We start from the raw sequence: 27,991 nt of genomic DNA, 5'->3' as shown, positions 1-27,991 counted from the left end.
CAGTCCTAATGGATAACAACCTATGGACCCGCCGCACAAAGTGAGCCTTTCGTCCCTCTGCCCCCCTGCACGTCATGACACTAACGAACGCACAGCTCTGGCAAGCTTTCACTCTCGACAAATGGTAGTCCCGCGCCGGGCGGTGACGCCAACCGAAACGGCTCCTTTGCCAAACGATTCGGCGGCGATACGTCCTCACACGGCGGCAAATCAAATCCCTTCAACAACGTAACGACCCCCGGCGCGGGCGGCATGGCGTCGCCCACCACCGCCGGCGCGGCCAACGCCTTTGGCCTGGGCTCCGGCGCCTTCGCCTCCTTCGGCTCCGCCAAGACGCCCAAGTCCCCTGGCAACCCGTTCGACCTCGCCATGGGCAAGATTGGCGGCGGCGCCAAGGCGGCGTCGCAGCACGACCCCGCGGCCAAGGTCCCCTCCATCGCTCCGATCCCCGAGAAGAAGGCCCTGGGCTCCCAGCCCGCCTCCACCCGGACGTCCTCGGAGCAGCTGCGCGTCCACCCCCTCAAGTACGAGTGGGTGACGTGGTGTCGGCCGCCCCAGCCAAAGGGCCAGCCGTACCAGGAGTACGCCAAATCGCTGACGCCAATGATCCACTGCAACTCGGTGGAGGAGTTCTGGGTCGGTTATCCCCACCTCAAGCGGCCCTCTGAGCTGTCCGTGGGCTGGGAATACCACTTCTTCAAGCGGGGCATCCGCCCAATCTGGGAGGACGACGAGAACAGAAGCGGCGGCAAGTGGGTGCTCCGTCTCAAGAAGGGCATCGTCGACCGGTACTGGGAGGATACCGTGTTTGCGCTCCTCGGCGAGGCCTTTATCGACGCCAGCGAGGAGGTCTGTGGCGGTGTGGTGAGCGTCCGCAACGGCGAGGATATCATCAGTATCTGGACCCGCTCGACCGGCGGACGCGTGCTGAGGATTCGGTGAGCATCTTAGGTCCCAAGTTTTTGAGGCATAGCTAACACCTGCAGTGAAACGTGGAAGTCGTACCTCAAGTGTCCGCCCAACACGCAGTTCGAGTTCAAGTCCCACGACGAGAGCATCCAGCACCGAGCCGCCATCGAGGAGTCCCGCCGCGAGAAGCAGCACGACAAGCGCGGCAACAAACAGACCACCGAAGAGCAGAAGCCCGCCGCTTCGTGAGTGGAGCGTTCACATTACCCCCGAAAGCAACGACCCTCCTCGCCGGGAAAGCGCCACGCCACCAACCTTGTTGCATCTTTGTTTTGTTTCTCTCTTCCAAGCCATCTTTGATGTTTATTTGTACACTATTGGATCCACTACCCCCCTTACGACGGATCTTCATAGCATTCGGGTTTTTGTGAAAAACTCCCGACAAAAAATACACCTATGTGGGGAAAATATGAGGAAGCAGGTTTGGACACATTGGAGACGGTTGTGTGCTCCCCTTTGATGAAGGGGGGGAAACCCCTCTTTTTTGGAATTTTCGACCTCGGAAACGGGAATCGATTTTTTGGGAGGGAAATGGAAAACGGGGGTCAGCGGTCAAACGTTTAGCGGTCACGTTTGTTTTATGGGTTTGCGAACCAGGCGGCAGGTCATGGATAAGATCCCCAAATCTCATCATCTTTCTCGGGAGGTGTAACACTAACCTGCGATGCGAGTGTCGCATGCTTCGGTATGCTTTTGTTGAGCTGCTGGATGCGCGGTCTGAAAGGTACGGGCCGTATGGATAGTCCCAAATGACTACGAAATGAGCTCACTCTGGACCATCACTGACACGGAACGTGAACTGAATGCATGCGTGACATGGGACTAACGCATCCCGTATGGCATTAATCGTACAATCTACGCTTTCCTCGGCGTCCTCCGCCTTTCCCACACCTGCAGATACGTCTCGCCCAGGTACAACAGCTCGCTCTGCACCTTTTCCACAAACAGATCCTGGCACGATACCCACTCGTCGCGCCCCTTATCCTTGAGCTGCACCTTCCACGTCTTGCGCTCCTCCCCGCTGTCCGCGACGTCCTCCTTGGCGCGCACGGCCTCGTGGACGACGTTGGCGACGAGGTCGTACCAGATGGGTTCGCCGGGGGACCACTCGCCCGGGTTTGGCTCCACGTAGGGGCTCACGTCCAGCCCGCGCGGGTCGAACGTGACAATCGTCGGGTTCCGCTCCGAGACGAACTTGTTCTGGCTGAAGCGCTTGACGTGCAGTACGAGGTAGGGAGGTAGGGGGTGTAACAAACGGTACCGCTTGCGCTGGGCGAGGTGCTCTTGCGCGTGGATGCCGTCGTATTTAGAGAGGATGGTCGTGAGGGGCACTTGCGGGATGATGTTCTTTTCGAGCTCGTCTTGGAAGAGGGGCGCCGCGGGGAGGTCGAGGGTGAGGAACATGAAGCGGGATGAGGTGACTGACACGGCTGCGTCTTCGAAGCGTAGACGGTCGCCCGCGTCGGCGCGCGCCGTGATGGCTTGCGACTCGACTTTGAGCTTGCCCTGGAAGATGCGCTGCACGACGGAGCTGCCGGGTTTTGTTTTCGATCCGCCGAGGCCCAGGTGCAGGTTGTTCAGGAACCACGACAGAAACTCGACGGGGTCGGATTGCGCTGTCAGGGTGAAGCGCTTATTCGACAGCAGGGAAATCTCCTGGAGCAGCTCGTGGGGGGAGACGTGGGCTTTGAAGGCGCGCGGGTTCCAGATCTTACGGACGAGGATGCCGAAGCGCTTGGCAAGCTCGGAGCGGGACGAGAGGTCTTCGAGGAGGCAGAAGTTGCGCAAGGGGCCGACATGCGCGAGGGCCTGGACCACGACGTTGAGGTAGTCGTTTTCTTTCAAGTTGTTCATGCCCACGAAGCCGGGTGCGTATTCCCTCCCCGCGAGCGTAAAGGACGCGCGCAGCGGTGTGCGATCGAGGGCGGAGACTTCGGATTTCGTGTAGCGCGGGTCCGAGACGAACTTGATGTCGTCGAGGGACTTTGACTTGACCTCGTACCCTTCCGGGAGGACGTAGACCTTTTGTGTCTGCATGTTGATGAAGACGTGGTGATTCTCGTCGAGGGCGTGGAAGTAGGCGTGCGATTTGGGGCCGCGGCCCTGGTAGTAGCGGCCGCAGACCAGGCACGCGTAGACGTTGATGTTGGACAGGCTGACGGAGCACAGCTTTTCGAAATCAAAGTCGAGCACGTTGCGGTCTATCGTGTCGAGGTAGAGGTCGTCGTAGCCGTCCGTCGGCGCCGATTGGCGGATCGGGACATGTACCGGCGCGTCGTCCTCTATTTCGCTGTCGCTTTCGGCATCATCTTGTGGTATCTCAGCTGTGCCGTTTGTGGGTGTTGCGTCGTCCGTCGTCGTCGCTGTGTCGTGACCGTTTTCGAGCGAGCCGTTGGAGATGAGGGAATCGACGGTTCGTGAGCGTTTTGACGCGGGCGAGTCGATGCCTGCGATTTCGTCGAGGGGGTCCTCGGCGTGACGTTTCCTATGCGCCATGCTGTGTGTGTGTGGTGTCTAGAGGGGTATCGAGTGGTGTTGGTGGTTTTCTTGAGTGCGAGGCTGAAGTCGCAGGTATGGATTGGTGGTTCCTGGTTGCAGGCCTGGAAAAAGTCGCCAGTCTATCACTCTAGGTGCACGCCCCCACTGTTGGAAGCCACGCCCAGAGCTTCTGCAACCTCATCCAGACATCATTTGTGACTACACGGCCACAGAGGATGCAAACCCACCAAGCATTGCATTTCCAATTGCGTCCAAATTGAATCGAAAGATCTCCGCGAGGACGATCCTAAGCGCTTGCAACGCATGCAACATGGCGCGACTAAATGTCGTTGCGTTGTCGTCCAATGACATACTTGTCAGAAGCGCCAGGCTGTTGGTAGGTCTTCAAGTTGGCCGCAGCGGTGTCTCAAAGTGAGGACCTCCAGCGCCTCTTCTGCAGCGCATTGAGATTTCACGATGGCTAGTTGAAGAGTGTCTCGAACTATAAGATCGCTACGATGGCTCGAAGAACTGATGGTGATGAGCGGTCCTCGTACGCAATCAACAAATACAATTCACACAATGACAACTGTTCCTCCACGCCGCCGTGAAGACTTCACCGTTGCAGTAATCTGCTCTCTTCCCCTCGAGGTTGATTCTATTGTCCTAATCTTCGACGAGCTGTGGGACGGACTCGGAAACGAGCTTGGGAAAGCTCAAGGGGACACAAACAACTATACCCTAGGTCGAATCGGCAGACACAACGTCGTCCTCGTCCTCCTCCCCGGCATAGGCAAGGTCAATGCGGCGAGCTCTGCAGCCAAGATTAGATCTTCCTATGGCTGTATCAGGCTGGCTATTTTGTGCGGCATCTGCGGTGGCGTACCCAACGCTGGTGGTGGAGGAGAGGTTTTACTTGGGGATGTCATTATCAGCAAAAGTCTCGTTCAGTATGACCTGGGGCGACGGTTCCCGGACAGATTCGAGACCAAACACGGCGTGGAAGACAGCCTGAGCCGGCCAGCCAGAGAGATTCGGTCATTCCTCGTCAACTTTGAGACTATAAGGCGAAAGCGGAACTTGGAACAGGAAATCTTCGAAAACCTCTCACAAATCCAAAACAAGGCAATCGGAAAGGACTATTCTGTCGAGTACAGTCGGCCAAACGATGAAGATGTACTCTTCCAGTCCGACTACACCCACAGGCACCGGGGAGAATGGGACTGCGACTGTCGGGAGTCTCGTGTCTGCGAAGAGGCCATGCAAGCTACGTGCGCCGAACTCGGCTGTGATGTTGGCCGTCGAGTGCCTCGAACACATCTCCAGAGTCAGGCCGAGCATCGGCAGCCTCGTGTTTTCCTTGGGTCGCTTGGATCAGGGGATACTGTCATGATGTCAGGGAGAGACCGAGATCAGATTGCAGCAGAACACAAACTCGTCGCGTTTGAGATGGAGGGCGCTGGAGTCTGGGACAACTTACCCTGCATTGTGACCAAGGGGGTGGCCAACTATGCTGACAGTCACAAGAACAAAGCTTGGCAACACCATGCTGCTGCCACAGCCGCGGCGGCAACAAGAAGCCTTCTCGATCAATGGGTGCCCGCGCCGTCGCCCATTGGTCAAGCTAGACAAGTCGAAGAGGCGGATAACCGTGCTAGGCTGGGAGAGAACTTGACTAGGTTGGGAGGAAGAGACAGAGCACAGCAGCAGCGAGTATCTGAAAACGAACGAAGGACCACTCGCAGAGGTTAAAGAGGAGGACGCACGTGGAAGCTCGCACGCACGAGATTGCGATACGGGCTTGAGCGCAGACGCAAGCCTATATAGTGGCCACCGACAAGAAGAAGACATAGCACAAGCTACTTAGGTGGCAAGAGTCTGCTATCGATCTATTTCCTGAACGTCCGAAGCAGCCAAATACTCAAGCATGTAAGGGTAGCAAATCGTGCACATTTCTCAGAGCTTGACCTGGACACAACAGCAAAAAACCAAGAAAACCATTCTATTTTAAACTCCTACATCTACTCCTCACGTCACACCATTATGACATCCGCCGCGGCATCCTCCATGGCCACATCCTCTATCGCAGGGGGCGCGAGACTGTCCATCTCCCGCAGGGTATATTCCACCAGGTAACTCTCGTCCACGAGCTCGTCCGTCCGCCTGTAGTGCCGCTCAGTGTACACGCGAAGCGCGTTGAGCACCTCCTTGAGGCTGCGCTGGCCCCGCGCGCCCTTGACCGAGAGGTTGGAGAACTTGGACGCCGGGTAGCTGCGGACGAGCGTCCAGAGGATGCGCTGCGCGACGGCGGCCGTCCGCGCGTTGGTGTTCCAGTCGCGCAGGCGGAGGAGCAGCGTGAAGAGCTGCTCGTCCGAGAGCGTGGCGAGGACCTGGTCGACGGCTTTGAGGCCGCAGAGGCTGCCGGGTTCGGGAGTGGAGGTGACGACTGACGTGAAGAGGCTGAGGAGGCGGCCGGGGTGGTTGAGCTGGAGGGCGAGGACGATGGCTTCACGGTAGGAACCGTGGTGGATGTGGTTTTGGAGCTCCTGCTCCTGCTCGATGAGCTTCTGGGCGGCTTCGGTGGCGGCGGCCTGGGATTCGGCGGTGGTGTCCTTCCAGAAGGTGACGAGGGCGTCGCCGTCGCCCGAGACGACGGTGTTGTCGACCGGGTGGACGGCGAGGGCCCAGATGCGGTCCTCGTGGTTGTCGAGTGTCGTCTCGGCCTCACCCGAGTTGGCGTCCCAGACCTTGACGAGGCCGTCGCTGCCGGCGCTGGCGAACTGGACCTGTTTCTTGCCCTTGCCCTCGGGCTTGGGCATGTTGAGCCAGGCGACCTTGAGGACGCTGTTGGAGTGGCCCTCGAACGTCCGGATGCACGAGTAGTCGTTGAGGCTCCAGAGCTTGACCGTCTTGTCGGCGCTGCCGGTGAGGACGACGCCCTTGCCGGCGACCTGGCCCTCGTCGCCCTGGATCGCGGGGCATCCGGCAGGGGCGAACTTGACGGACCACACGCCGCGCCTGTGGCCGCGGAGGATGCCCTGGACCTCGCCCTCGGCCACCGACCAGATCTTTACCATCTTGTCCTGGGAGGAGGAGGCGAAGAGCTGGCTGGCCGGGTGGACATCCATGGCGTTGATATCCTTGTCGTGCGCTTTGCGGGTGAAGACGGCGCGGGATCCGCCCTTGCGGGTTTGTTGGGGTTCACGGGGAATCTCCCACTTCTTGACGGTCTGGTCCTGGGAGCCGGTGAAGAGGTATGGCGGGGGGTGGCTCAGAGGATCCTTGAACTGTGCTGATGATTCTTGGGGAGGTTGCTTCGGGAGTGCCACGGCGCCGACCGATTCAGTGTGGCCGGTGAAGATGGCGTAGCATGTGTATGAGTTGTTGGCGGGATCGACGCGCCAGAGACGAGCGGTGTTGTCTTTTGCGCCGGTGGCGATCCAGTATCCGGACCAGTCGACGTCCAAAGAGACAATGATGTCGTCGTGGCCCTTGAGCAGCGCGATATCCTGGCCAAAGTACGTCGCGTCTTCTGAGGAGTCCTTGACCGAAACGATGCGAATGTCCTCGGCGTTGGTGGCCAGCGCAAGCAGGGAGCGGTCGGGCAAGAGGTAGTTGAGATCGATGATGGAGTCGTGAGTTCCGGAGATGCGTCTAAACGGCTCCATGACCGATCCCTCAACGGCATCCTTCTCCGGCACCTTGTATAGCGCCAGGGTGTGGTCGACCTGGACGCAGAGGATGAATGGGAGCTCGGGATGCGAGACGGCGCTGACGACGCCCTCCGCCTCGGCCTTCTCCGGCTGATCCTTTGTGAGCTCCCGGCCCGTGTCGGTGTCCCAGATCCGGAGGCAGCCCTTGGCGCCGGCGGAATACGTCAGGCGGCCACCATCAACAAAACCAACGGCCTCGACGAGCTCCAGGCACGGCACAACCTTTCTAATCTTCCACGACCGCGCGTCCCACCAGATGATTGTCTTATCTCTGCTGGCCGAGACGATGGCCTGCTGTTCGGGGGAGTAGTCGAGGCCTTGAACGTTGGAGACGTGCGAGTCGAGACTGGCAACGGCAGCGCGTTTGTGCAGATCCCACACCCGTACTTTTCCGTCCTGGCTACCGGACACCAGACGCCAATTCGTTGTCGTTGTCGTAGTCTCCTCCTCGGTCTGTGTCGCCTTCTTCCCCTTCTTGCTTGCGTCCTCATTCGAACGCGCCGCTACTTCAAAAAAGTGCAGGGCCGAGACGAGCACGCTCGGTCCGCGGAAGGTGTGGGTGACGTATCCGCCGGCAATGTCCCAGACCTTGATCGCTCCGTCGGTGCCTCCGGTCGCGAGGAGAGTGCTCGTTCGGTCGACGGCGAGGACGACGACCGGGGTCCCGTGGGGTTTCAGCGAGCGCGTCAGCTTCGCCTCTATCGTTCCGTCTTCGGTGGTCTTGAGGGCGTAGATCTTCATCGCGAGCGATCGGGAACAGATGATGAGGTGCGAGCCGGAGGGGGTCACTGCAGCTGTCAGATGGTGGGTTCCGTCGGGTACAAAGTATACATACGGGTCAGCGTCGAGATCGTTTCGCCATCCTGACACTAAGGTTAGCCGTGCATCTCTACAGACGTCCCGGGGCGCATACTCCTTCAATCTTTGCCAGATGTTTCCCGTTGGAGGGGTTGGTGAGGATGGCGTCCTCGCCGAGGGGTGTTGCGAGAATCTTAGCACCATTGTCCAATGCGACGGAGCCGCCGGTGAAGATGGGCCGTATGACCCGTTCGGGCTCGAACGTCGTCTTGAGGGGCTGTTTGCTCGCCATCTTGTCGGTCTATCGAAGCGGTGCAATCGGTCGCGACATGCGGCAAGCAGCGCTTTGTCCCAGATTTTTTTTTCGTCTGGCGGGATGATGCTTATCGATAGCGCTATCTTATCGGACCCGCTTTCGTGCAGGAGCTCCTGTCTCCAAGACCACTTCAAGTGCCTGGAGCTTGGGATCACCTGCGATCGCAGACTTGCATCTTCAACCTGTGAATTAATTCCAATCTACCTAGAAGATCCCGAGCACTCGTTTGGCCCATCCTCCACCGCCCATGGGCCTTCCACCCACCACTCAACATGACGAGACTCGGTCCATTGACCGCGCAGGCCTTGGTACGATTGTCCCCAACCCACCCCAAGCCTCACTAACGCCCCCAGGGCCGCTCGCCATTTGACGATGTGGTCGATGGCGAAGGCGAAGACGACCCGCATGCGCCGACCCAGCAATACGACAACCGCGGACGACCGGTCAACCCCGAAACGAAACGGATGAACCGCGACATGGTGCGCTCCCACAACGAGGTGATGCAGGTCATTGGCGTCGCCGAGCCGGACAACACGCCCTCCACCGCTGAAGTCGATTCCGTGCGACGATACTTCAACTACGAGGATGCGGTGGGCACGCGGCTGCTGCGGTTCGGGCGTGCGCTGGAGATTGCCGGCGTCTGGGGTATTAACGGCATGCGACTGCGCATTCTCCTGTACAGGCGGTACGCCGACATTTCCTTCTTTGAGCTCTTCCAGCACGAGCGGAGCCAGCGGTCGATATCGTCCGCCCTCATCACGGGTCTGCCGACGTTCCTCGGCGGCCACGTCTTCAAGATGGCCACCTACTGGTTCTACCCGTACCCGCGAAAGAACAAGTTTGTCAACACGGCGCTGTCGTACATCCGGGTGCACCTTCAGCTGTATGTCTTCCTCCAGAGGCTTGACATTATCCCGTCTGCGAGATGGTTCCCCTCGCTGAGCTTCTTCATCCCGGGCTCGCCCTCGTCGCCCATCGCAGCGCCGGCGCCGCCACAGGACTTTAGCCCATCGTCGCTGGTGCAGTATGCCGGCGCGTGGTGTGTGAACTCGATCCCCTTTGTTTCGTATGTCATTTGGGGCCAGATCTGGACGGAAGTGACTGGCCACCTGTGGCAAGAGTTCTACGGACGGCTGCCGAATACCGTGCACCACCGCAAGCCTCCACCGCCGCCGCCTCCACTACCGCCGGTGACCATCCCGGAGACCCCGGAGCCAGTGCCCGACGTGGATCGTCCACAGCCCGAACCTCTCTCTGAGCTGAGGAGTGAAGATATCCTTGAGGACATTCCGCCGGAAGCGGAACCTAGCGACACACCACCCGTCCAGGCAGTGCGCCGACCAAGCGCCTTCTCAGCCAGGGGAGAAGACTACGGCAGCGACGACGAAGAGGACGGAGGCATCAGTGCGACGCTCATCAGTTTCGACGTGGAAGCGACGGACTCGACCGATGCGCCTCCCGGGCTCTGGTCCGCCGAGTTGCGGCCAAGCACGGGTCCCGAAGGTTCCGGATACGGCGCCGCGATCCAGTACATGGACACCATGCTGACCAGGCTGCCGGCGTGTCTGGCGTCAGACATCTTCACCGTGATCTCGGGCTACGTCCTGGTCTCGCCATACGAAGCCGTCGCTCTTCGCTTGGTGGCGAGGTCCTACCGCGAGAGGATGGGCCTACCTACGTTCGACATCCACGACACCAATATCTTTAGCGGCATGACGCTGCGGGGCGTGACCAACTTCCTCGGGCTGGAGTTTTTGCACCTGGTGATTGCGGGTGAGCTGTGGGCTCTCATCACGGGCCTTGCGCAGTGGTTCCACATCACGGAGGAGGAGTGGAAGCTGTGGAACGAGATTGAGGAGGCCGAGGCCGCGGAGGAGCGGAGGCGTCAGGGGCAGATTTGAATGTGTGGGTTGGCGTTTTGTGTTAGGTCATTGGCATGGTTTGGCGTCTGGCGTTTGCAAAAGAAGATACCTCAAGCACAGGAGTCTTTCAACTGGAGTGTTCGTAACGTTCGTTAAATTTGGGTATCAACAGGGCATCGATGGTTTAATCCGTCCACAACTAGATCATCTCTTCTGCTTGCCTTTCCCCTTCCTGAGCTTCTCCGCCTTTTGCTCTTCGACGAAGCCGCGGACAATGTCGAGCAGGTCCGGGTTCTTGCGGGCCAGCAGGACGACGTCCTCCGTGTGGACCGTCGATCTCCGCGCGTGCCGACTGAAGCTCTCTAGGTCGGTGGCGACGGACTCTAATGGGCTGTTAGCACGGGAGACAGAGTAGACACAACATGGCTAACGCTCACCAATCTGTGCCCAGACCATTTCGGTCAGCGCGCCAATGTACTGCGGCGTGGCGTTGCAGTTCTGCTTAATTGATTCCTCGTCGACAATCTTGCCGACTGCGAACCAGAGGGCGGCCTTGAGACGCTGGAAATGTTTTGTCAGTGATGTTTCGTTTGGGGATTGACGGTGGGATGGGTACCTCGCGCTCGTCTTCGTTGGACAAGTCCGCCATCTTGACTGTCTTGGTGTCTTTCCCACTTTACGCGACGGACGCGTCGCGGGGTTCTTGAGGGTATAAGGGAGGCTGAGGAGAATCAAGAATCACTTGGCCAGGTATGAGAGTCACGGCAGATCGACACGCCAGCTCAGTCAAGTTTTCTTGCGAGGCACTCGGTCTGACTATCTGTCGACGATGGCGATATACTGCTCTGGGGACCTGGACATGTCGTCGGGGATCGAGAGGATCACATGATGTCGCGCCCCTTTCGTGAGGCCGATGACTAAGCTTTCTAGGCTAGAAGCATAGCAACGGCCTCCGATAGCGTCAGGGACATGGGAAGGCTACCATTAACGGCCTCACGCCGTGGAAGAGTCATAAATCGAGGCCCATAAGCTGGCAGCTAAGGTACCTTATTGCAAAGAAAGGCCTCTTAGTCACCGGTGGACTGGCGCTGACAGAGTGCTCCGAAGCATAGCCTGTCTGTGAACGTTGAGGATCACCAACAGAACGCGCTCTGACATCACTGGACGAGCCCCTGTAGGACCCTGGACCGACCGCTAAGCCTCCACCGTCTCTCCATTACCGTGCCCTCAATTGGCCAAAGTTAGCGGGCTCTTTCAGGTGGGGTCTGCGCAATTTTGACCGCGCGGGCCGATCAGTTCAACGTCGCGATATTTTCTCTCGGCCGCGACCATCCTCGTCTCTGATTCTTTCCGTCGTCGTCGCTTCGAGAAATTCATCAGAGACCAACTATCCTGCGTCCTCAATCAACCACTCTACGTTCGATCATCCAAACGAGCGCACCTGCGCACTCCCCAACCTCTTATCAAAAGACAGACCCACGGAAACCACCCCACCACCGCCAAAATGTCCGCCGTCATCAACCTCCTGAACACAATCTGGACGCGCTTCAGCACCAACCTGCGCGGCACCCTCGAGGGCATGTCCGCAGAGAAGTGGATCCGCCTCGTCATCATCGTCGGCGCCTACTGCCTGCTCCGCCCTTACCTGATGAAGCTGGCCGGCAGCTCGCAGATGAAGCAGCACGAGACCAAGCCCGAGGACGAGTTCGACGGGCCCAAGGCAAAAGTGCAACCCAATACGCTGCGCGGGCAGGTGGATATCCCCGAGGATAGCGACGATGAAGGCACTAGCCAGGCCACGGGCGCGACGACGTCGACCGACTGGGGAAAGAAGGCGCGCAAGAGGCAGCGCGACGTGCTCAAGAAGATGATCGATGCTGAGGAGAAGAGGCTTGCTGAGCTGCAGGAGGATGATGAGGACAAGGACATCGAGGAGTTCTTGGTGAAGGAGTAGGGGGTTTGATGGTTTGGAGCGGTTGGAGATGGCGTTTGGGCTCTTGACGGTTAATAGCATCATTAATACCAATGTCGGTGCCTCTGTCTATGGAACGCTTCGTCGTGATAGAGCATCTGGTCATCTTCTTGGAGAGATCCTCGAGGATGGAACCGTCGATGGGACGCCACACGATGTCTCTTGCAGTTTTGGCCTGTCGATGCGACAATTTGGGCCCAGAAACCCAAAGCATCGTGCCCGAGAATGACTCTCTAAATGCTACCAGTTTCTACCCCTTCGCCAGTGATACACCGTGCTCAGCATTCCATTGCTTTACTTCCCGACTTCAAGTCATCCCGCTTGCGCAGTCATCAGAGATTCAACTCTCTGGTCGACTTCATCGCCAGCCCATCCAAGCAGAGCCTCGTCAATCTGGCGACCTTGCTGAACACGACGCTAGGACCAGCTGTCCGAGACAGGGATGACAGTTCCACTAAACTTTCGTCCCCTGTGACCTCCACTTGACCAATGCACCTCGACTGCACCTGCCCTGAGAAATCGACTTTCTAAACGCGTCCCACGGATCAGGATCCAAGAATCTTTCTTGATCATCACCACCATTTTTTTTCTTGGCCCAGCTTCGCCCCTTCGATGGCAATTGGGCACTGGCGACGATACACAATTGATTGTCCCTCGCCGAGCGCTTGATTGCACCGGCTCAACAAACGCATGCGACGAACCGATTGCGACAAACGCCAGGCGCAACTGTGAGATGGCTTCCGCACTCCCAGCCGCCATGGCTGCTGCCTCATCCATCGACCCGGCGGCGGCGACTTCGACCGATTCCCCTCCTGCCTCCAAGAAGTTCAAGGCTTCCGACCTCCCCCTACCATCTGCGACCCGAGCCGCCATCGAATCCCTGGCCCACAGCTTCAAGAAGAAGGGCGGATACGACGCCATTCGCAAGGAGGTCTGGGACAAGTTTGCAGCGAGCGTGAGTCTCTTCTGGCATGTACTTGCGTGACGAACGACTGACCCGCGCAGGATTACGAGGCCCAAGTCACCAAAGCCATCCTCGAGGTGGCCGAACAGGAAGTCGAACGCAACCCCGGCCAGCTCCTTACCCTCGACCGAGGCAAAGCTGCCGCCCTAATTGACGGTGCTCTCGAGCGCTCTGGCGTGTACCAAAAGGCAGAGCAGGTCATCACGCAACTCATCGACAGGGCATCGATCGAGGAACGCATGCGACAGCTGCGCCGCGCCGACATTGGCGAAGACGAAGCTGCGGCAGAGCAAGAGCGGGGAGCCAAGACAGACGAAGACTACCACGCAGAGACGTTGGCGAAACAAGCTGAGCGCGAAAGAGTCCGGGAGGAACTGAGACAAAAGGAGGCTGCCATCGAAGAAGAGAAACGCAAGATTGCACGGGAAGAGCGTAAAAAGGTCGAAAAGGAACGAGAAAAGGCCGAGGAGAAACGCAAAGCCGAACGAGACGCCAGACGGGCTGCCAGAGAGAAGCTTCAAGCAGAACGCGAGGCCGAAAGAGAAGAGCGCCGCCGCCAACGAGACAAGGAGCGGAGCCGGGAAAGGGAGCGGGACCGCGATCGAAGCCGGAGCCGGAGCCGTAGCCGCCGCAGAGATAGAGATCGCGACAGAGACCGTGATCGGGACCGCGACGAGCGCGACCGTGAGCGTCGGGAAGAGCGAGATCGCAAGCGCAAGGAGCGGCACGAAGAGACCGAGGAAGCCAAGCAGAAGCTTTCCCAGGAGCAGCTCGAGAGACTTGAACAGGAAGCCCTTGCGGACCTCCTCCGAGAGAGCAAGCGCAACACGGCAAAGCAACCCGAACTGGAGATTGACGAAGCGCTGGCACCACCTCCTAGGAAGCTGGCTCCCGCGTCTGCCATCATGCCCTTTAAGAAGGTTGCCTCCTCGCGAGACTCGCAAAAGGCCGCCGAGCCGAAGAAGGCGGTAGAAGTCAAGAAGGAAGCACGAGATGCTAGCATCGCCGCGACACCAAAAGCCGATGCACCAGCTGTCAAGGCTAGAAGTCGCAGTCGGTCACAGGCGACTGCCAAGGACCGCGAGAAGGACAAGGAAGGCGATGACGATAGACGACGCACGCGAGATGATGACGACCGCCACAGACGTGATCGTCGGTCTAGGTCTCCTCGACCGCGTGATCGATCCCGCGACAGACGTGACAGGTCGCGTTCAAGAACCCGACGCGATCGCAGCAGGTCTCGTCGACCCGAAAGGCGGGAGAGGACCCCCTCGCGTACTCGATCCAAGACGCGCCGTGATCGAAGCAGATCTCGCACACGCCACGACCGCCGTGATAGGAGTCGGTCTAGGTCTCGCGACCGGAGAGACCGCGTTCGCGACAGACGAGATCGTAGTCGCTCACGCCGCCGCGAGAGAAGTCGGTCGCGGGCTCGCAACGATCGCAGGGATCGCAGCCGTTCTCGTGTGAGGGCCGACCGCCGAGACAAGTCGCGGTCCCGCTCTAGGACCCGCCGAAGCAGGTCTCCACGGCCTGACCGGCGCGAGTCGATCCGACGTGACCGCAGCCGCTCTCGCCCTCGCCGGGATCGCTCTTCTGACCGAAAACCTTCTGAGCGGGATCGCAAGAGTCGGTCTCGCTCGAGACACCTTTCTCCCGTGGTGCGATCTACTCCCCGGCTGGAACGCGACAAGGACGAAAAGGAGGCCACCAAGATGGTCGAGGTCCGCAAGCGCGAAAAGGAAGCCAAGGCGTATCTTGCAGCGCAGCGCGAGGCCCGAGAGAAGGGCATGCCGGTTCCCGGGATCGACGATAAGAGAAGCACGGGGGATCGCTCACCTGAGGCGAAACGCAGGCGCGACCTGGATGAGATCGATCGGTACGTGCCCCCCGGCCGAGACCGAGAGCGGCCTCACGACCTGGCACGGGATGACGAGCGGCGTCGGAGTCGCTCGCGCAGCAAAGATCGCGAGCGGGACAAGGACAGAGACCGCGTCAGGGACAGGGATCGTGATCGTGATAGGGACAGGGACCGAGACCGGAGAGACAGAGACCGCGATAGGGATCGGTCGAGAGATCGCTCTAGAGATCGACGGGACCGGGAGAGGGCCAGGTCGAGGGATCGGGATCGGGATAGGGATAGGGACCGTGATCGTGATCGCGACCGTGACCGCCGCAGCCGGAGAGACCGCAGCGTCTCGTCGCGGAGGGACAGACGGGATCGAGACCGGAGCCGGAGCCGCCGAAGAAGTAGGAGTCGCTAGTTGCCTCTGCGCCCGGCGGGGATGGTTCGTTTCGCCAAGGAGGGTAATGGAATGGGACTGTGAAAAATAGGGAGGTTACGGCATCGGGTCGTCTCACGTGGATAGGAGTTATGGAATATCATCACATGGCTCACTATGGCATACGGCTGGGGCGAAAGCGTCGATAGCATCAGTAGCATCAATCGCAGTGACAGCTCGCGGAAAGTGCGCCTCAAATTGAAGCTCGCCTATCCTGTGGAAGGATGTCGTCAGCTGTGGTGGACATGCGGCAGCCTTCTGTATCTGATGCGACCGCCGCCTATCCACAACTCTCCGTGGAAACACGGCGCCGAACGGAACCCACAAAAGCGGCTTCAATCCGGACAAGCGACCGGAAACCCGGAACAACAGGGATCCCAATGTCCAAACCGCCCACGCGGCGTGTAGCTGTCATGGACTCATGGGGAATGGAAACGCGACGGGCGGTGCATCCGAGGGACCTGGAACCCTGCACCATCCTGCCTATGCTTGCGCCGCCAACGCCAACGCTTCCACAGGACCTGGGTTCGAAGGCAGAGATGATGGGCCACGAATGCCGTCTTTTCCCTCCCCTTCCAGACCACAGTTTCTCGGACAGCCGCGAGCTCAACCATCCCTTTGAAATCTTTTCAAATTCCCAAAAATTGCCAGATTCCAGTTGAACAGAAAAACCGAGGCGTTCGGATGACAGCGAGCCAAGCCAGCATGACTCAAAGATTCTTACGCAGAGTCTGTTAAATCTGCTCACTGGATTCGGGCAGAACTTTTCGCTTTCGCGAAAGCCCCATTGTCTACGATTACACACTCTTTCCATGCCACTGTGAGGCGTAGTGCTTCAAACTTTCTCACCGCAAATTGGCCCCTATTTCCCATAAACCCCGTCGGGAAACCTACACGGGGTGATAGGGTACCCATTCCCAGACGTGCCAAACGCCTTCATCCGCGGCAGTTTCGAATATCGTAGGTTTACAGCTCTCTCCAGCCCATTATGGTCTCTATGCTACCCTGCATCCCAACATAGAGAATAGCAAAACTCTGATAAGGTGAACCCAGCTTCCAAATCCGTCCGGCGTAGTAATCATCCCGGATCCCTTGGGCCTCAGCAGCCTGGCACCGAAAACCCTCGCACACATCACAATAAGGTTTTGCCAAACGCACTATAGCAAGCAACCCTCTTCCCTGAATAGACTCACGCAGCCACGCATCACAATGAACAACGTCCAGGGTCCAGCCTTGCTGTCATACTGCGTACATCGTTGGCCCCCGTTTGACAGCCAATAGTGTGTGCCGGTGGGCGGCCCTGTTCAGATTGCCAGAGATCCGTGAGGGCAACGACTGAACAAGCCAGCTCCAAAACCACGTCTCAGAAAAGGTCCCGGCGGTTCCGTCTGGGGAAACTCTATTCTGGCTTCGCGCAATTCGCAAACGTCCCCATCTGAACTTTGTTCTACGGAGTGCTCCGGTTTCTTCACGCAAAGTTGCCGGCGGACACGCAATTTTGCTATGCAAGTCCGCTGTGCGCGCGCAGCTTCACTGTTCTCACTTGGGGCCCTTGGCATGCCGCCTAGAGGGGCTAACCCGAAGATGGCGCCACGCATACTATATCCTTAAGGCAGGTGTTTGACAGCTTCATAGTTTGATGAAGATGGGCGGCCGAATAGATTGGAGTGCCGCGAAATTAACAGTACAAAAGAAGAAAAGACGGAAAGAAAAAATAATGAGGTCTCTGTAGGTCCCTCCCGCGGGAACACAGGTATCCAACGCCCCAAACGCCTGTAGTCCAAGTCCTGCCCACCCATACAGCACCTAAGCCGCGGGCGTTGAGGTGGCCTTGGGGGTGTAGTCCCTAAAGTTGGCATTGAGCGGATCGCGGTCCAACAGGTACTTGAACTTGTCCGAGTTCTTCTTGACGTAGTCTGGCACGTCGTGGTTCTCCTCGATGCGGTCAAAGTTGGACTCGCCTCGGCCGAAGCTGTGTAGTGTTAGTCAGAGTCGTCAAAAGTCAGAGACGCCACTTACATGTCGTGACCGCGGCGGGCCACGGAAACAATCCAATCGGGGTCCTTAAACTCGGGCTTGTTGAGCTCGGCGTGGGAGAAGGAGTTGATCTTCTGGGCCATCTCCTCGACGGTGCTGAAGCAGTAGCTGCAGTGCCAGCCGCCCTGGTTGAAGTGGTGGTCGTTTGCGTTGTGGCGGAGGTCGTGAGGGAGGACGGTGTCGACGCCGCGGTAGACGGTGGCCTGGGGGTGGTTCCAGTCGTTGCGGGAGAGCCACTGGTAGGAGTAGTAATAAATCTTGGAGTGGATGGAGACGCGGGGCGGGATCTCGCAGTTGCGCAGGGCGCGGAGGACCTCTGGCTTGGGGATCTCGTCCACGTCGGAGACGATGAGAATATCGTCAATGGAAGCCTGCTGCTCGCCCTCGAGCGTGGGGATGACCTGCTCATACATGGCGTTACGGCTCTTGGCCTCGCGGTCCCAGGTGCTGCTCTCCTTGAGGGCCTCGAGGTCCATCTCGCGGAGAATCATCTTGTGGTGCCACGGCTTGAAGAGGTCCCAGTTCTCCTTGATGTACAGCGGCTTCTGGTTGTCGGTGAAGGTCAGGGCCGACTCGAGAATGACAAAGTAGTCGACGTAGGGAGCCATCTGGCCGAGGCGGACCTCGAGCATCTCGACTTCGGTGTTGATGAGGAGCAGGTCGTACACCTTGCGCTTGCGGACCAGCTCCGTGTTGGCCGGCTTCAGGCGGAAGTGGTCACAGTACTCGACGGCCTTTGCGGGAGGGAGGACCTCGCTATTGCCTGCTTTTGCGAGGCCATCGTAGGGCGTGCTGTTGGGATGTGTGATCTTGCGGGCATGCTCGGCCACCTCTGTGTGAAGATCAAGACGCCAGACGAGCCAGATGAAAACGAGGGAAGCCACCACGGCCAGATACTTGATCTGGTGACTTGATGTTGGTTTGTTCATCATTCTGCCGGATATGAGCACAAGTGACGGAAGAAGATGAAGGAAAGGATGCCCCGAGAGAAACCGCTCAAACCTTGAGCTGCAAGATGAACAAGACCACAGAGAAGAGAAGATGGGGAACGGCAAACTATCGGCCAAATCTTGCGAGCAGTGAAATAGAAAATGGGCGAGGTGAGGGGTACAAGCTGAACTTGTTGAACTCTGCGAGGGACACAAAGTCGGCTGGCGGTTGGCCTGAGCTCTCTCAAAGTTCAGTCTGAGTCGTCGGTCTCGAACATTTCAGAGGACAATCCTATAAGTGTCTCGCCTCCGCTAAAAGGCGTCGTCCGTCATGCTTGTACATTTCTAAGCCCGCCGAGCTGAGGTCCGCCCTTTGATAGTCTGGACAGGGGTGAGCGTTATTTGTTGTGTTGGAACCCTTTGGGCCCTAGGGGCCATGCCATTCGAGAACGTGATAGCGGGAATGCAATCACCGAACGCAGTGCCTGTGGCGGACAAGGCGATGCCGCGATTGACGCCAAGATGGGCCAACAGGCAGCCCAACAGACAGCCGCAGGAACGTGTAGACCCGCGATGGCACGAGACTATCACGACAGTATCCATATGTAGACGGGATGAGCGGACGGCTAAAGGGAGGTTGACGTGCATCAGACCCTGGATGGGTGTTGGGATGAGCATCTTGGGCGGCACTGGCACGCAGATGCTATTCGCACGCATACTTCCGGCAGGGAGGACGCGCCGCTGCAGTGCGAATGTCCTCATCCAAAGCCGATGCAGGGGGCGGCCATGCCAGCTTGGCGCAAAGATAACGACAGTCGACACTTGTCAAAGATCCCTTGATCTGCCCTAGCACGCCTAGCCTTCCAGTCGTCTGGGTATGGTTTGTGGACCATTGCCTGTGGTCCATGGACCAAGCCCTGTGGTTGCAAGCGGGACGGTACGGGATCCTCGGGGAGCGAAGTACCCCTGTCCGAGGTCTTCAGGTCTTTGGGAAGCTCGCCGTGAGCAGATGTGGGCTTGCAGCTGGAGAGCGAAAGAAAGAGAGGCGGCGAGTCACAGGCCAGGGTGGTAGACTGGGCTTGCAGGATGGCGGGTGCGCTTTGTGATGATTTGGTGTTGTGTTCTGAACACATTTCGGCGGTGGCCCGAGATGTCTTGATTGACGTTCCGCTAGTCTGATGATGGGCCTCACTAATCGCCCATCTACTCGTGAATGGTCTCCAGCGCAGTGGACAAGTACCACGCGACGACAGCCCACATGCCCAGAAGGATATTGCGACCAAGGCCGGTCTGACAAAGAGAAGATGGGCTGAACGGAGCACCATAGTGCAAAGAAATCGAAAGCGTCGTCGGCATTGGGTTTCCCTTTGGTTTCCCTGGAGTTACACAGCACGCGTTGGGTGTTCTGTCTTGGATCCGAGAACCGGGTCGAATTGTGGTGGCAGCCAAGGGAGTTGAGCTCTCTCCCGCATTCCGTTGGTGTTGGAATGCGGATACGGAGCGATGAAGCATCACATCGTGGTTGATGATGGTGTTGATGGGCGAGAAGCCGTGGGTGATGCAAGGGAGCGTGGGGGAGATGAGGCCACTAGAGAACTTGGCGGGCGCCTTTGGCTTTTCCAGCGATCCCTTGGTTACACGAATCGGTTATGCAGAAAGTGGACAAGACATTGTGTGCCGTTTTGTGCAACCTCGTTTGGTGTTGCTGGTGTTGCTCATGTTGCTTATCTAAGATGCTGACCTAAGGTGTATGTACTTGTGTCATGTACCTCTGGATGCACCATGGCACTATGGCATGGCTGATGGCGCCAATGCAGGAGATGGAGCCAAGTTTTATGCTTCCCCTGGCCTCTGAGCTTAATTAAAACATGACAGGCTGCGAGCAGCAATAGACGGCCAACGGCACAGGCAGCGCCCCAGCACCAACTCGTCAATCCGCTGCATCGCGGGGCCGAGCCAACAAACTTTCCCCTTGATCATTGCCTTCATAGGAACGCACCGGCCAGAGTAAAGACCACAGAACAGAGACTAGAGGTGTTTCCCCTTCCCTCGCGTTACACGACCCCCCTTGGCTCGCCGTTGTGTCTTGCATTGTGCCTTTGTCTCGCCTTGCCCAAGTCCCAAGTCCGCCGGCACTCATCTCAAGCTTTCGCTCCTTGACTTCTTCCCCCTTCTGATCATCACCACAACTCCCGCTGTCCAACTCTCCTTTCCTCATCCGAACACCCTCCACTCTCCCTTGGTCCCCTGAAAGCCTCGAGGCAAATTGCCTGCCACAAGGTTCATTTGCAAATTCCATTGCGCGACACGTTGCTCTTTTGAGTCGTCTCTGCGGTCTACCTATGCGAAGTACAATCCGGACACAACATCTCTCTGGACAATTAGCAACTCGTTAGCAACTCGTCAGTGAACCGGCCGTAACTGTGGCATCTACAGCTTCATCTCCTCTGCGACTGCCAGAAACCAGACCGCACCCAACGTCAACTCTCGCAACTCCAACACCCCATCCAACCAGTCAACCGGCAACCAACTAAAGACAAAAGACAGGGGTCGCTCCCTCCACGTGCCGGCCGCCCGACTTTAGCGCCTCCTCCCCAAAGCCCCCCCTTCTCCGCCAGCCTTCTTCAGGCCCAGCTACGACCAGTGGTCAGCCCAGTCCAATAAGGTGCCGTCCTATTTCGTACCATCGCCAGGTACATTGCAGCCAGCAGAAAATACGAGAAAACCCGCTGCGGAAGGGGGCTCATTGACACCAAAGGACCTCGAGGTACGGAGTACCAGGCACCAGTCCAGCAAACGGCGCAGCGCTTCAAACATCCGCCTGCCGCCACACACCTTGCAGTCTTCACTTCTCTTCCTTCGTTTCTCTCCGTGCCACTCTCGCTCTCGCCTTTTTGTCACCTTGTTGACCTGCAAGGTGGTTCGCATTTTGCATCCTCCTCTCCTCCATCTTTTCTTCTCCCGTCTTTCCTTGTCGCTGTTCTGTCGCGTCGCTGCACTGCATCTCTCATGCCTTCCGTCTGACGCAACTGTAACAACCCCCATCCTGTCCTTCCCCCCGACGAACCCGGCCCACCACCGACTCCAGTCCCGTCGTCCGCCGCCGTCTCCGTCGCCGTACCCTCCGATCATCCGTCGCTTGGCTTCTTGACTTTGTTGCTTGTCACCCCTGTCACAACACCATCACCGCGCAACCATGAGCGAGCTGCCAACCACCGAGAAGGCCGTGGGCTCCAAGGCTCTTCACCCGGCCTTCTTCATCGCGTGCGTATCCCCATCCTCAGCCTCGCCGGGCCTCACTAACACTCCCACAGGAGCTGGATCTTCTTCTCCAACTTGACCATCCTCTTCAACAAGTGGCTGCTTGACACGGCCGGCTTCAGTAAGCACCTTCTACCCCATTATGTTGACCGTCACTAACCACCCACAGAATACCGTACGTCTCACCAGCCCAAACCCTCACTGCTCCCCACTAACATGCCCCAGCCGTGATCCTCACCTTCTGGCACCTCGTCTTCTCCACCCTGGCAACCCAAGTGCTGGCGCGCTTCACCTCCCTCCTCGATGGCCGCCACAAGGTCAAGATGACGGGCCGCGTCTACCTGCGCGCCATCATGCCCATCGGCGTCCTCTACTCGGGCTCCCTCGTCTGCTCCAACCTCGTCTACCTCTATCTCTCCGTCTCCTTCATCCAGATGCTCAAGGCCGCCGCCCCCGTCGCCGTCCTCTTCACCAGCTGGATCTGGGGCGTCGCCGACCCCTCCATGAAGACGTTCTACAACATCCTCCTCATCGTCGGCGGCGTCGGCCTCGCCTCCTTTGGCGAGATCGAGTTCTCCTGGATCGGCTTCATCTTCCAGATGGGCGGCATCATCTTCGAGGCCATCCGCCTCGTCATGATCCAGGTCCTGCTCAAGGGCGACGAGAACGCCCAGAAGATGGACCCCCTCGTCAGCCTCTATTACTACGCCCCCGTCTGCGCCGTCATGAACTTCTTCGTCGCCTGGTTCAGCGAGTTTGGCAAGTTCAACGTCGAGGACTTTAACAAGGTCGGCTTCACCATGCTGCTCCTCAACGCCAGCGTCGCCTTTGCCCTCAACATCTCCAGCGTCTTCCTCGTAAGTGCCGTCTCTGTACTCTACCGACCCCTACTGACAGAAACCAGATCGGCAAGACGTCGGGCCTCGTCATGACCCTCACCGGCATCCTCAAGAACATCCTCCTCATCGTCGTCTCCGTCCTCATCTGGCACACCAGCATCACGGCCCTCCAGTTCATCGGCTACGCCGTCGCCCTCTTCGGCCTCGTCATCTACTCCACCGGCTGGGACCAGCTCAAGGCCTCGAGCGCCGGCGCCATCACCTGGTCCCGCGGCGTCTGGAACTCCCACGCCCTCGACGAGGGCCGCCTCTCGCCCCTCCTCCGCCGCGCCATCTTCTTCGGCCTGCTCACACTCATCACCCTCATGGTCGTCATGGGCTTCGCCTACAAGGGTGCTGCGGCGCCGGCGGACTGGTTTGCCAAGGTGGGCGCCGTCAGCGCCTAGATGTGTTGACGCTCCTTTTTTCCTTTTTTCCATCATCAAAGCCTGGAGTTTTGGGATAGCGCGTCGTGTACAAAGAGAACATTGGGATCAGAAAATCATGGATTCGTGGCGGGGTTGATGTTTGGTTTTTGAACGCGCGGGTTTTGGGTGGTCTTTGGGTCTAGGCCGCCCGGTGTTGTAATATTGTATATCATGAGCAGCATGCATCACAGGCACAGCTTTAGAATACATGATCTGAACGACGTGCCTCCCGTCTCTGAACCCGCATGACAAAGTAGCGTCTACCGACTAGAAGCATCATCGCGATCCATTGACCTATCACAAGCTTCGCAACCTGCAGCCAAGGCTTACTAAACTATGGAGATCCAACCCGACGACCGCCCATCTCTCGCAGATCGCGTGTCATTGAATTCGCGCTTTGAAAAAAGCACCTTTCCTTAACGACATCCAGAGACAGAAGCGACCCAACCAAGCTTTAGACCTTGGGTCTCAAGACCAGTCCCTCAAAATGAACTTCACATCCACCCTCCTAGCCAGCCACGAAACCCTCTTCCAGACCTCCACAACAGCAACCTTCCTCGCCGCCGCCGCGCGCGGCAAAGTGCCCAAACCGACCCTCGGCCGCTGGCTCGCAAACGACAGGCTCTACATCCACGCGTACATCAAGGGCGCGGGCCGGTTCCTCGCGCTGCTGGACCTCCCTGACGTCGTCGAGTCTTCTTCCCGTCACGATGTCTCTGGTCACGATACTGGCTCTCCCACAGTGACGGACAAAGCGGCAGACAGAGTGACGGCAACCGTGACAGAACGACTCCTCAACTGGCTCATCGACGCGCTCGTCAACGTCCGCCGCGAGGAGAGATTCTTCATCGACGTCGCCGCCCGCTTCGGTATCGACGTCAACTTGCCCGCCGAGCCCACTTCCGAGAGAGGCAGCAGTGCCCACCGGCGGGTAAAGGACGAAGACAAGAACGCAGGCCTCCTCGCCTTCGAACGCCTCTTCACCTCCATCGCCACCACACGTCCTCGCGGTGTCATCCTCCCCTGGCTCGCCCCCGCCGTCCTCTTCTGGGCGACGGAGAAGTGCTACCTCGAAGCCTGGTCCGGCGCGACGGACATGCTTCCTTCGTCTGTCTCTGCTACATCTGCCTCTGGCACCTCTGAAAAAGACCCGGCCTTGGACTTGGACGGCGGCGCCCTGCGGACAGAATTTATCCCCAACTGGAGCAGCCCCGCCTTCAGAGCCTTCGTAGACGAGCTAGCCGCCATCGTCGACGACGGCGTCGACGAAGCGGTCCGACTACACGGCGAGGAGGCCGTCAGGGAAGAGATCGATCAGGCTCGGCACATGTGGAGAGAGGTTCTCCTGGCGGAGAACGACTTTTGGCCCGAGGAGATGGAGGAGGGTGGTTTGCGAAAGGTTCCCTCTGCTTAAAAGACGCCTACGTTCATCACACATGCTTCGGCATCATGACGCATCCTCACGTCCAGATATGCAGTGAATTAACTATGCCATTACCCGATCCCGTGACCCTAGTAGCCAGAGCATCCCCCAGCTCAGTATCCGCGCCGCGAGCGCATGGTATTACCGCGGAATCCCAACGCCTATCGCTATGCTATAAAACGACCAAAGCAACCATGTCCTCCTCTTCATTATACAGAACCCAGCACTCAGACGGCAATCATCTGCGGTCCTCGCTCAGTCTGGTTCTCTCCCAACTCGTCGTCTCCATCCCCTGGCAGCGGCACAGACCGCGCCTGCGAGACATCTCCCTCGGCGACCGCCACCATAGTGCCGGCCACCGGCAACTCGTCATCATCTTCGTCTGCCGATACCTCCTTCACCGTGCAGGTAAAGGCGGGCTTCTCGACCTTTGGCGTCTCCTCGTCCGCTGCGTCCATGGCGTCTGCATCCTGAACAGTCTCTACAGCTGGAATCTCGGACGAGGGGATAATGTTTGGGTCGACACAATCGTAGAATAGCATAAAGACGTTACCCTGCGCCAGCAGCTCCTCTTCGTCAACCTTGCGGAGAGTGTCGTCGCTGAGACGCCACCAGTCCATCTCCGCATCGTCCTCCATAGTCTCCGACTTGGGCGAGACAACCTCCTCGCCATCACTCGGCGGCGAGTGTCGGGGGAACTTGCGGTAGCAGACGTAGTGCCCATTTTCGTGACGACCATAGTGCGTGACGACGGCCCGCAGCTCGTATATCGGCCCAGTAATGAACGACTTGCGCTTGTCGCCCGCAATCATTGAGGACCGCGGATCCAACAGCCACTGCTCCTCTTCCTCCAAGCCGTCAGCGGAACCCGTCTTGCTGGCACTACCCAAACACCACGGACCCAAGTCCAACGTCAGAGGGAACCGGATCCCCGACGAGTTCTTGTACATCATGCCAGTGTTCTCGTCAAACACGGACCTGTTCATGTGGACGGCGAGACTCTGCGGTGGCCGCGCAATGACGGCCTGTTTCGTCTTTGTTGACGAGACCTTGAAGTTTGAAGGGAACTTGCACTTTTCCGTGAGCGTCTTGTCCTCGAAATCGTCCTCTTCCAGCGCCTCCTCCACAGCCGACAGCCGCGACTTTGGCTCCTTGAGCTTCTGCTCGTCAGTGTACGACGCTTCTGCTCTCTCGACGAGGAGGGTCAGCAGCCTCTTGGCTTTCAGAAGCGTGCACTTTCCACACTCGACGCCCTCGATCGACTCAATATGGGCATACGCGTCTAGAAGCTCGTACAGATCGTGGTCGTTGCCGCCCACATTCAAACTGAGCGTGAGGCAGTTGAAGGGGATCATGGAAAGGCCGTCAGAGTGTCCACACTCGACGCAGGCCACCCGCTGAGCAATGAGCCCCTCAAGGGGGTTCCGCAGAGACTTGGAAGCCGCGCTAATCTTGGAGGCCGTCGACAGACTCTGGTAGCCGCTGTCGTCGCTGTGCTGGCTCGTGGCAGTGTCGTCGCTGGCGCAGTCCGACTCGAAGCCCGACGACTTGATGGTCGCCTTAGCCACCTTTGCAATCTCCCTGTCCACCTCGTCGAGCAGCTTTGAAAAGTATTCCTGCGCATCCTGCTGCTGCCACGTGCTCATGTTCTTGAGGGAGCCTGGCGTCCATAACGTCTTGCCGTAGTTGCTAGCGCTGTTGAGGTCCTCAATCAGGTTCCGCAGCGTGTCGACGGATTCGACTTTGCGGCGGTCGATCTCGGGGTCCTGGACAGGGTCGGCCAGGTACTTTGGAAACGGCTTGAGCGAGGCGAGCCCTTGGAGGATGCTGTTCTGGTAGCACGAGTTGTCGAGGTTCCCCAGGCCCGGCGGGTAGTTGCTGGAGCCCTTAAGGCTCATCATGGCCCCGGAGACGGACGACAGCCCTCGAATGCCGGCTTGCGAGACCGTCCCCATGATGCCTCCCTGTCTGTCCATGCCGAGAATCTTTTTCAGAAGCGCACTCTTGGCCGCATGTGTTCTGGCTTGGTTCTGGAGGATCGGCCGCGGAACGAGCGGCGGATGCAACCAGGCTTCCAGAAGGGTCAAGGCGTCGTGGGGGATAAGCCAGACGATTACGTCCCAGAGGGTCCGAGAGGCGTGCGAGAGTAGGGTGGTCGGAAGGGAAGCGCCGAAAACAGAGACGAGCGCTGTGAGGACGAGGGCAAAGAGGGACACGACGACGCTCGGCTCCGTCAGCCTCGTCCAAATGGTCTCGTCGGCGTGAAGTCGTCGGTGGTAGTCGGGTCCGCCGTAGTGCTTGAATGCGGGAGAATTCATAGTCGGGATTGTATACGGGTGCTTATAGGAGTTGGAGCTTCAGGCGAGCTTCTGCAATGCTATATCGGAGAGGCCACGCGCTGCCATGTCGAGAAGACGATTCGAAAGGTGTCCAGTCGTGGCGATGCTCGCTGATTAAGTGGTTGTGGGTGAGTAAGGCTCTGGAATGTCTGCACGGATGGTGTTGAGGCGTCGCGGCAGTGCTAGAAGGAAAGATGCCAAAGTTGAGCGGGACCAGGGGTTCCACAGGGGCAACGCTGCGACAAGGATTGGTCAGAGCGCGGCCCCAAGGCTTGTGATCGCCCCATTTATCGTGATAAGATAGCGTGCAGGTCGATAAGGAATTTTATATCCCCCACACCGCGGCGAGTCTGGCGGTGCAGTCTACACCACAGAACTCGATACGATCGCAAAGATGGGCGCATCCAAGAAGAACAGACGTGAGCCTGCAGTCTCTCTTTTTACTATGACATCTGCCTAACACAAGCAGAACCCTCGCTCCACTCGAGAGCCGCAAGGCGGGCGACGGACGTCGACATCGACACCGACAAGTCTCTCAAGGAAGTCAAGGCCCCGGCCGCCGCGACCGACTTCCGGCCGTCGGTCCTCAACGCCCAGCACAACTCTGGCGTGTCCAAGAAGACCAAGAACCGCAAGGCGCAGATGAGCGCCAAGGCCAAGGAGAGGAAAGAAAAGGCGGCGGACCGCGCCGAGGCCATCATGGGGCGGACCTCGACCAAGACGGAGAAGAGCAAGGACAGGGCGCGGAGGGTCCAGACGCGGAGCAAGCAGTGGGAGGACATCAACAAGGGGGCCATTGCGGCCAAGAAGTTCCCCAACGAGGAGGATTCCGAGGTGGAGCAGAGGCAGACGAAGAGCAGGACCGTCGAGGCGGCTGCTGGCAAGGGCTGGGAGACGGACGAGGAGATGGACGGCGCTGATGATGTCGCCGCTGCGTCTGCGCCAGCTGCTGCTGTGCCGGCACCTCCCCCAGCAAACGACGATTTCGACGAGGAGATTTTGTAGTCCGTTGTCAGTTTCGGTTCAGGTTGCCCAGAGAGGTGGTCCTCGGGCTATGAGACTCATGATAGATACCCAATGATGACCATTCTGCATACAGGTCCTTGAAAGTTTTCGAAAGCCTCGACGCAAAGTGCATGCCGCCCTTCTGCCTCAGTCGGTCACAAATTTGGACGTCTTGGAGGGGCCAAAAGCTCTGCGACAGCGCCAGGTCCACTAAAAACGCTAAACTTACAGGGCCACCCAGCGGGGAAACACTTGTGCAGTTCCGTCCCTCCGCCAGGGGACCTGAGGTGCCGTACCTTGCAGCCTCGATTTTCTGCCGGACGTCATCCAATTCACC

General features: G+C 58.5%; 13 protein-coding genes across 13 annotated transcripts; 8 read left to right on the top strand and 5 right to left on the bottom strand.

The window, feature by feature from the left end:
• Positions 1-8: 8 nt before the first annotated feature.
• Positions 9-1,158, top strand: CPAR01_08216 (eukaryotic initiation factor 4E; the record flags this gene model as incomplete). Its single annotated transcript, XM_060492484.1, has 3 exons — positions 9-40; positions 96-938; positions 987-1,158. 3 exons carry the CDS (start codon positions 9-11, stop codon positions 1,156-1,158), a joined length of 1,047 nt encoding a protein of 348 aa, XP_060348854.1.
• A 666-nt stretch (positions 1,159-1,824) lies between these two features.
• On the bottom strand, positions 1,825-3,465 carry CPAR01_08215 (ubiquitin carboxyl-terminal hydrolase; the record flags this gene model as incomplete). Its single annotated transcript, XM_060492483.1, has 1 exon — positions 1,825-3,465. One exon carries the CDS (start codon positions 3,463-3,465, stop codon positions 1,825-1,827), a length of 1,641 nt encoding a protein of 546 aa, XP_060348853.1.
• A 564-nt stretch (positions 3,466-4,029) lies between these two features.
• Positions 4,030-5,199, top strand: CPAR01_08214 (pfs domain-containing protein; the record flags this gene model as incomplete). Its single annotated transcript, XM_060492482.1, has 1 exon — positions 4,030-5,199. One exon carries the CDS (start codon positions 4,030-4,032, stop codon positions 5,197-5,199), a length of 1,170 nt encoding a protein of 389 aa, XP_060348852.1.
• A 281-nt stretch (positions 5,200-5,480) lies between these two features.
• On the bottom strand, positions 5,481-8,250 carry CPAR01_08213 (WD repeat domain-containing protein; the record flags this gene model as incomplete). Its single annotated transcript, XM_060492481.1, has 3 exons — positions 5,481-7,948; positions 7,996-8,023; positions 8,074-8,250. The coding sequence occupies 3 exons, from the start codon at positions 8,248-8,250 to the stop codon at positions 5,481-5,483; spliced, it is 2,673 nt and encodes an 890-aa protein (XP_060348851.1).
• Positions 8,251-8,546: 296 nt separating this feature from the next.
• On the top strand, positions 8,547-10,175 carry CPAR01_08212 (uncharacterized protein; the record flags this gene model as incomplete). The annotated part of the gene is made up of 2 exons (XM_060492480.1): positions 8,547-8,582; positions 8,628-10,175. 2 exons carry the CDS (start codon positions 8,547-8,549, stop codon positions 10,173-10,175), a joined length of 1,584 nt encoding a protein of 527 aa, XP_060348850.1.
• A 165-nt stretch (positions 10,176-10,340) lies between these two features.
• Positions 10,341-10,785, bottom strand: CPAR01_08211 (uncharacterized protein; the record flags this gene model as incomplete). The annotated part of the gene is made up of 3 exons (XM_060492479.1): positions 10,341-10,519; positions 10,574-10,697; positions 10,753-10,785. The coding sequence occupies 3 exons, from the start codon at positions 10,783-10,785 to the stop codon at positions 10,341-10,343; spliced, it is 336 nt and encodes a 111-aa protein (XP_060348849.1).
• Positions 10,786-11,640: 855 nt separating this feature from the next.
• Positions 11,641-12,090, top strand: CPAR01_08210 (trafficking PGA2; the record flags this gene model as incomplete). The annotated part of the gene is made up of 1 exon (XM_060492478.1): positions 11,641-12,090. One exon carries the CDS (start codon positions 11,641-11,643, stop codon positions 12,088-12,090), a length of 450 nt encoding a protein of 149 aa, XP_060348848.1.
• Positions 12,091-12,865: 775 nt separating this feature from the next.
• Positions 12,866-15,336, top strand: CPAR01_08209 (uncharacterized protein; the record flags this gene model as incomplete). Its single annotated transcript, XM_060492477.1, has 2 exons — positions 12,866-13,063; positions 13,114-15,336. The coding sequence occupies 2 exons, from the start codon at positions 12,866-12,868 to the stop codon at positions 15,334-15,336; spliced, it is 2,421 nt and encodes an 806-aa protein (XP_060348847.1).
• A 1,824-nt stretch (positions 15,337-17,160) lies between these two features.
• On the bottom strand, positions 17,161-19,453 carry CPAR01_08208 (glycosyltransferase family 17; the record flags this gene model as incomplete). The annotated part of the gene is made up of 3 exons (XM_060492476.1): positions 17,161-17,326; positions 17,374-18,576; positions 19,143-19,453. The coding sequence occupies 3 exons, from the start codon at positions 19,451-19,453 to the stop codon at positions 17,161-17,163; spliced, it is 1,680 nt and encodes a 559-aa protein (XP_060348846.1).
• A 2,063-nt stretch (positions 19,454-21,516) lies between these two features.
• On the top strand, positions 21,517-22,866 carry CPAR01_08207 (triose-phosphate transporter; the record flags this gene model as incomplete). Its single annotated transcript, XM_060492475.1, has 5 exons — positions 21,517-21,584; positions 21,635-21,702; positions 21,751-21,756; positions 21,807-22,438; positions 22,486-22,866. The coding sequence occupies 5 exons, from the start codon at positions 21,517-21,519 to the stop codon at positions 22,864-22,866; spliced, it is 1,155 nt and encodes a 384-aa protein (XP_060348845.1).
• A 508-nt stretch (positions 22,867-23,374) lies between these two features.
• CPAR01_08206 (uncharacterized protein) lies at positions 23,375-24,301 on the top strand (the record flags this gene model as incomplete). The annotated part of the gene is made up of 1 exon (XM_060492474.1): positions 23,375-24,301. The coding sequence occupies one exon, from the start codon at positions 23,375-23,377 to the stop codon at positions 24,299-24,301; it is 927 nt and encodes a 308-aa protein (XP_060348844.1).
• Positions 24,302-24,537: 236 nt separating this feature from the next.
• CPAR01_08205 (ubiquitin carboxyl-terminal hydrolase) lies at positions 24,538-26,628 on the bottom strand (the record flags this gene model as incomplete). Its single annotated transcript, XM_060492473.1, has 1 exon — positions 24,538-26,628. The coding sequence occupies one exon, from the start codon at positions 26,626-26,628 to the stop codon at positions 24,538-24,540; it is 2,091 nt and encodes a 696-aa protein (XP_060348843.1).
• A 415-nt stretch (positions 26,629-27,043) lies between these two features.
• Positions 27,044-27,654, top strand: CPAR01_08204 (uncharacterized protein; the record flags this gene model as incomplete). Its single annotated transcript, XM_060492472.1, has 2 exons — positions 27,044-27,068; positions 27,119-27,654. 2 exons carry the CDS (start codon positions 27,044-27,046, stop codon positions 27,652-27,654), a joined length of 561 nt encoding a protein of 186 aa, XP_060348842.1.
• Between the last annotated feature and the right edge of the window lie 337 nt (positions 27,655-27,991).

This window comes from Colletotrichum paranaense (genome assembly GCF_030867605.1).
Source record: "Colletotrichum paranaense strain IMI 384185 chromosome Unknown Scaffold_6.1, whole genome shotgun sequence".
Lineage (NCBI taxonomy): Eukaryota > Fungi > Ascomycota > Sordariomycetes > Glomerellales > Glomerellaceae > Colletotrichum > Colletotrichum paranaense.
This window is presented reverse-complemented; position numbering and strand designations above follow the sequence as displayed.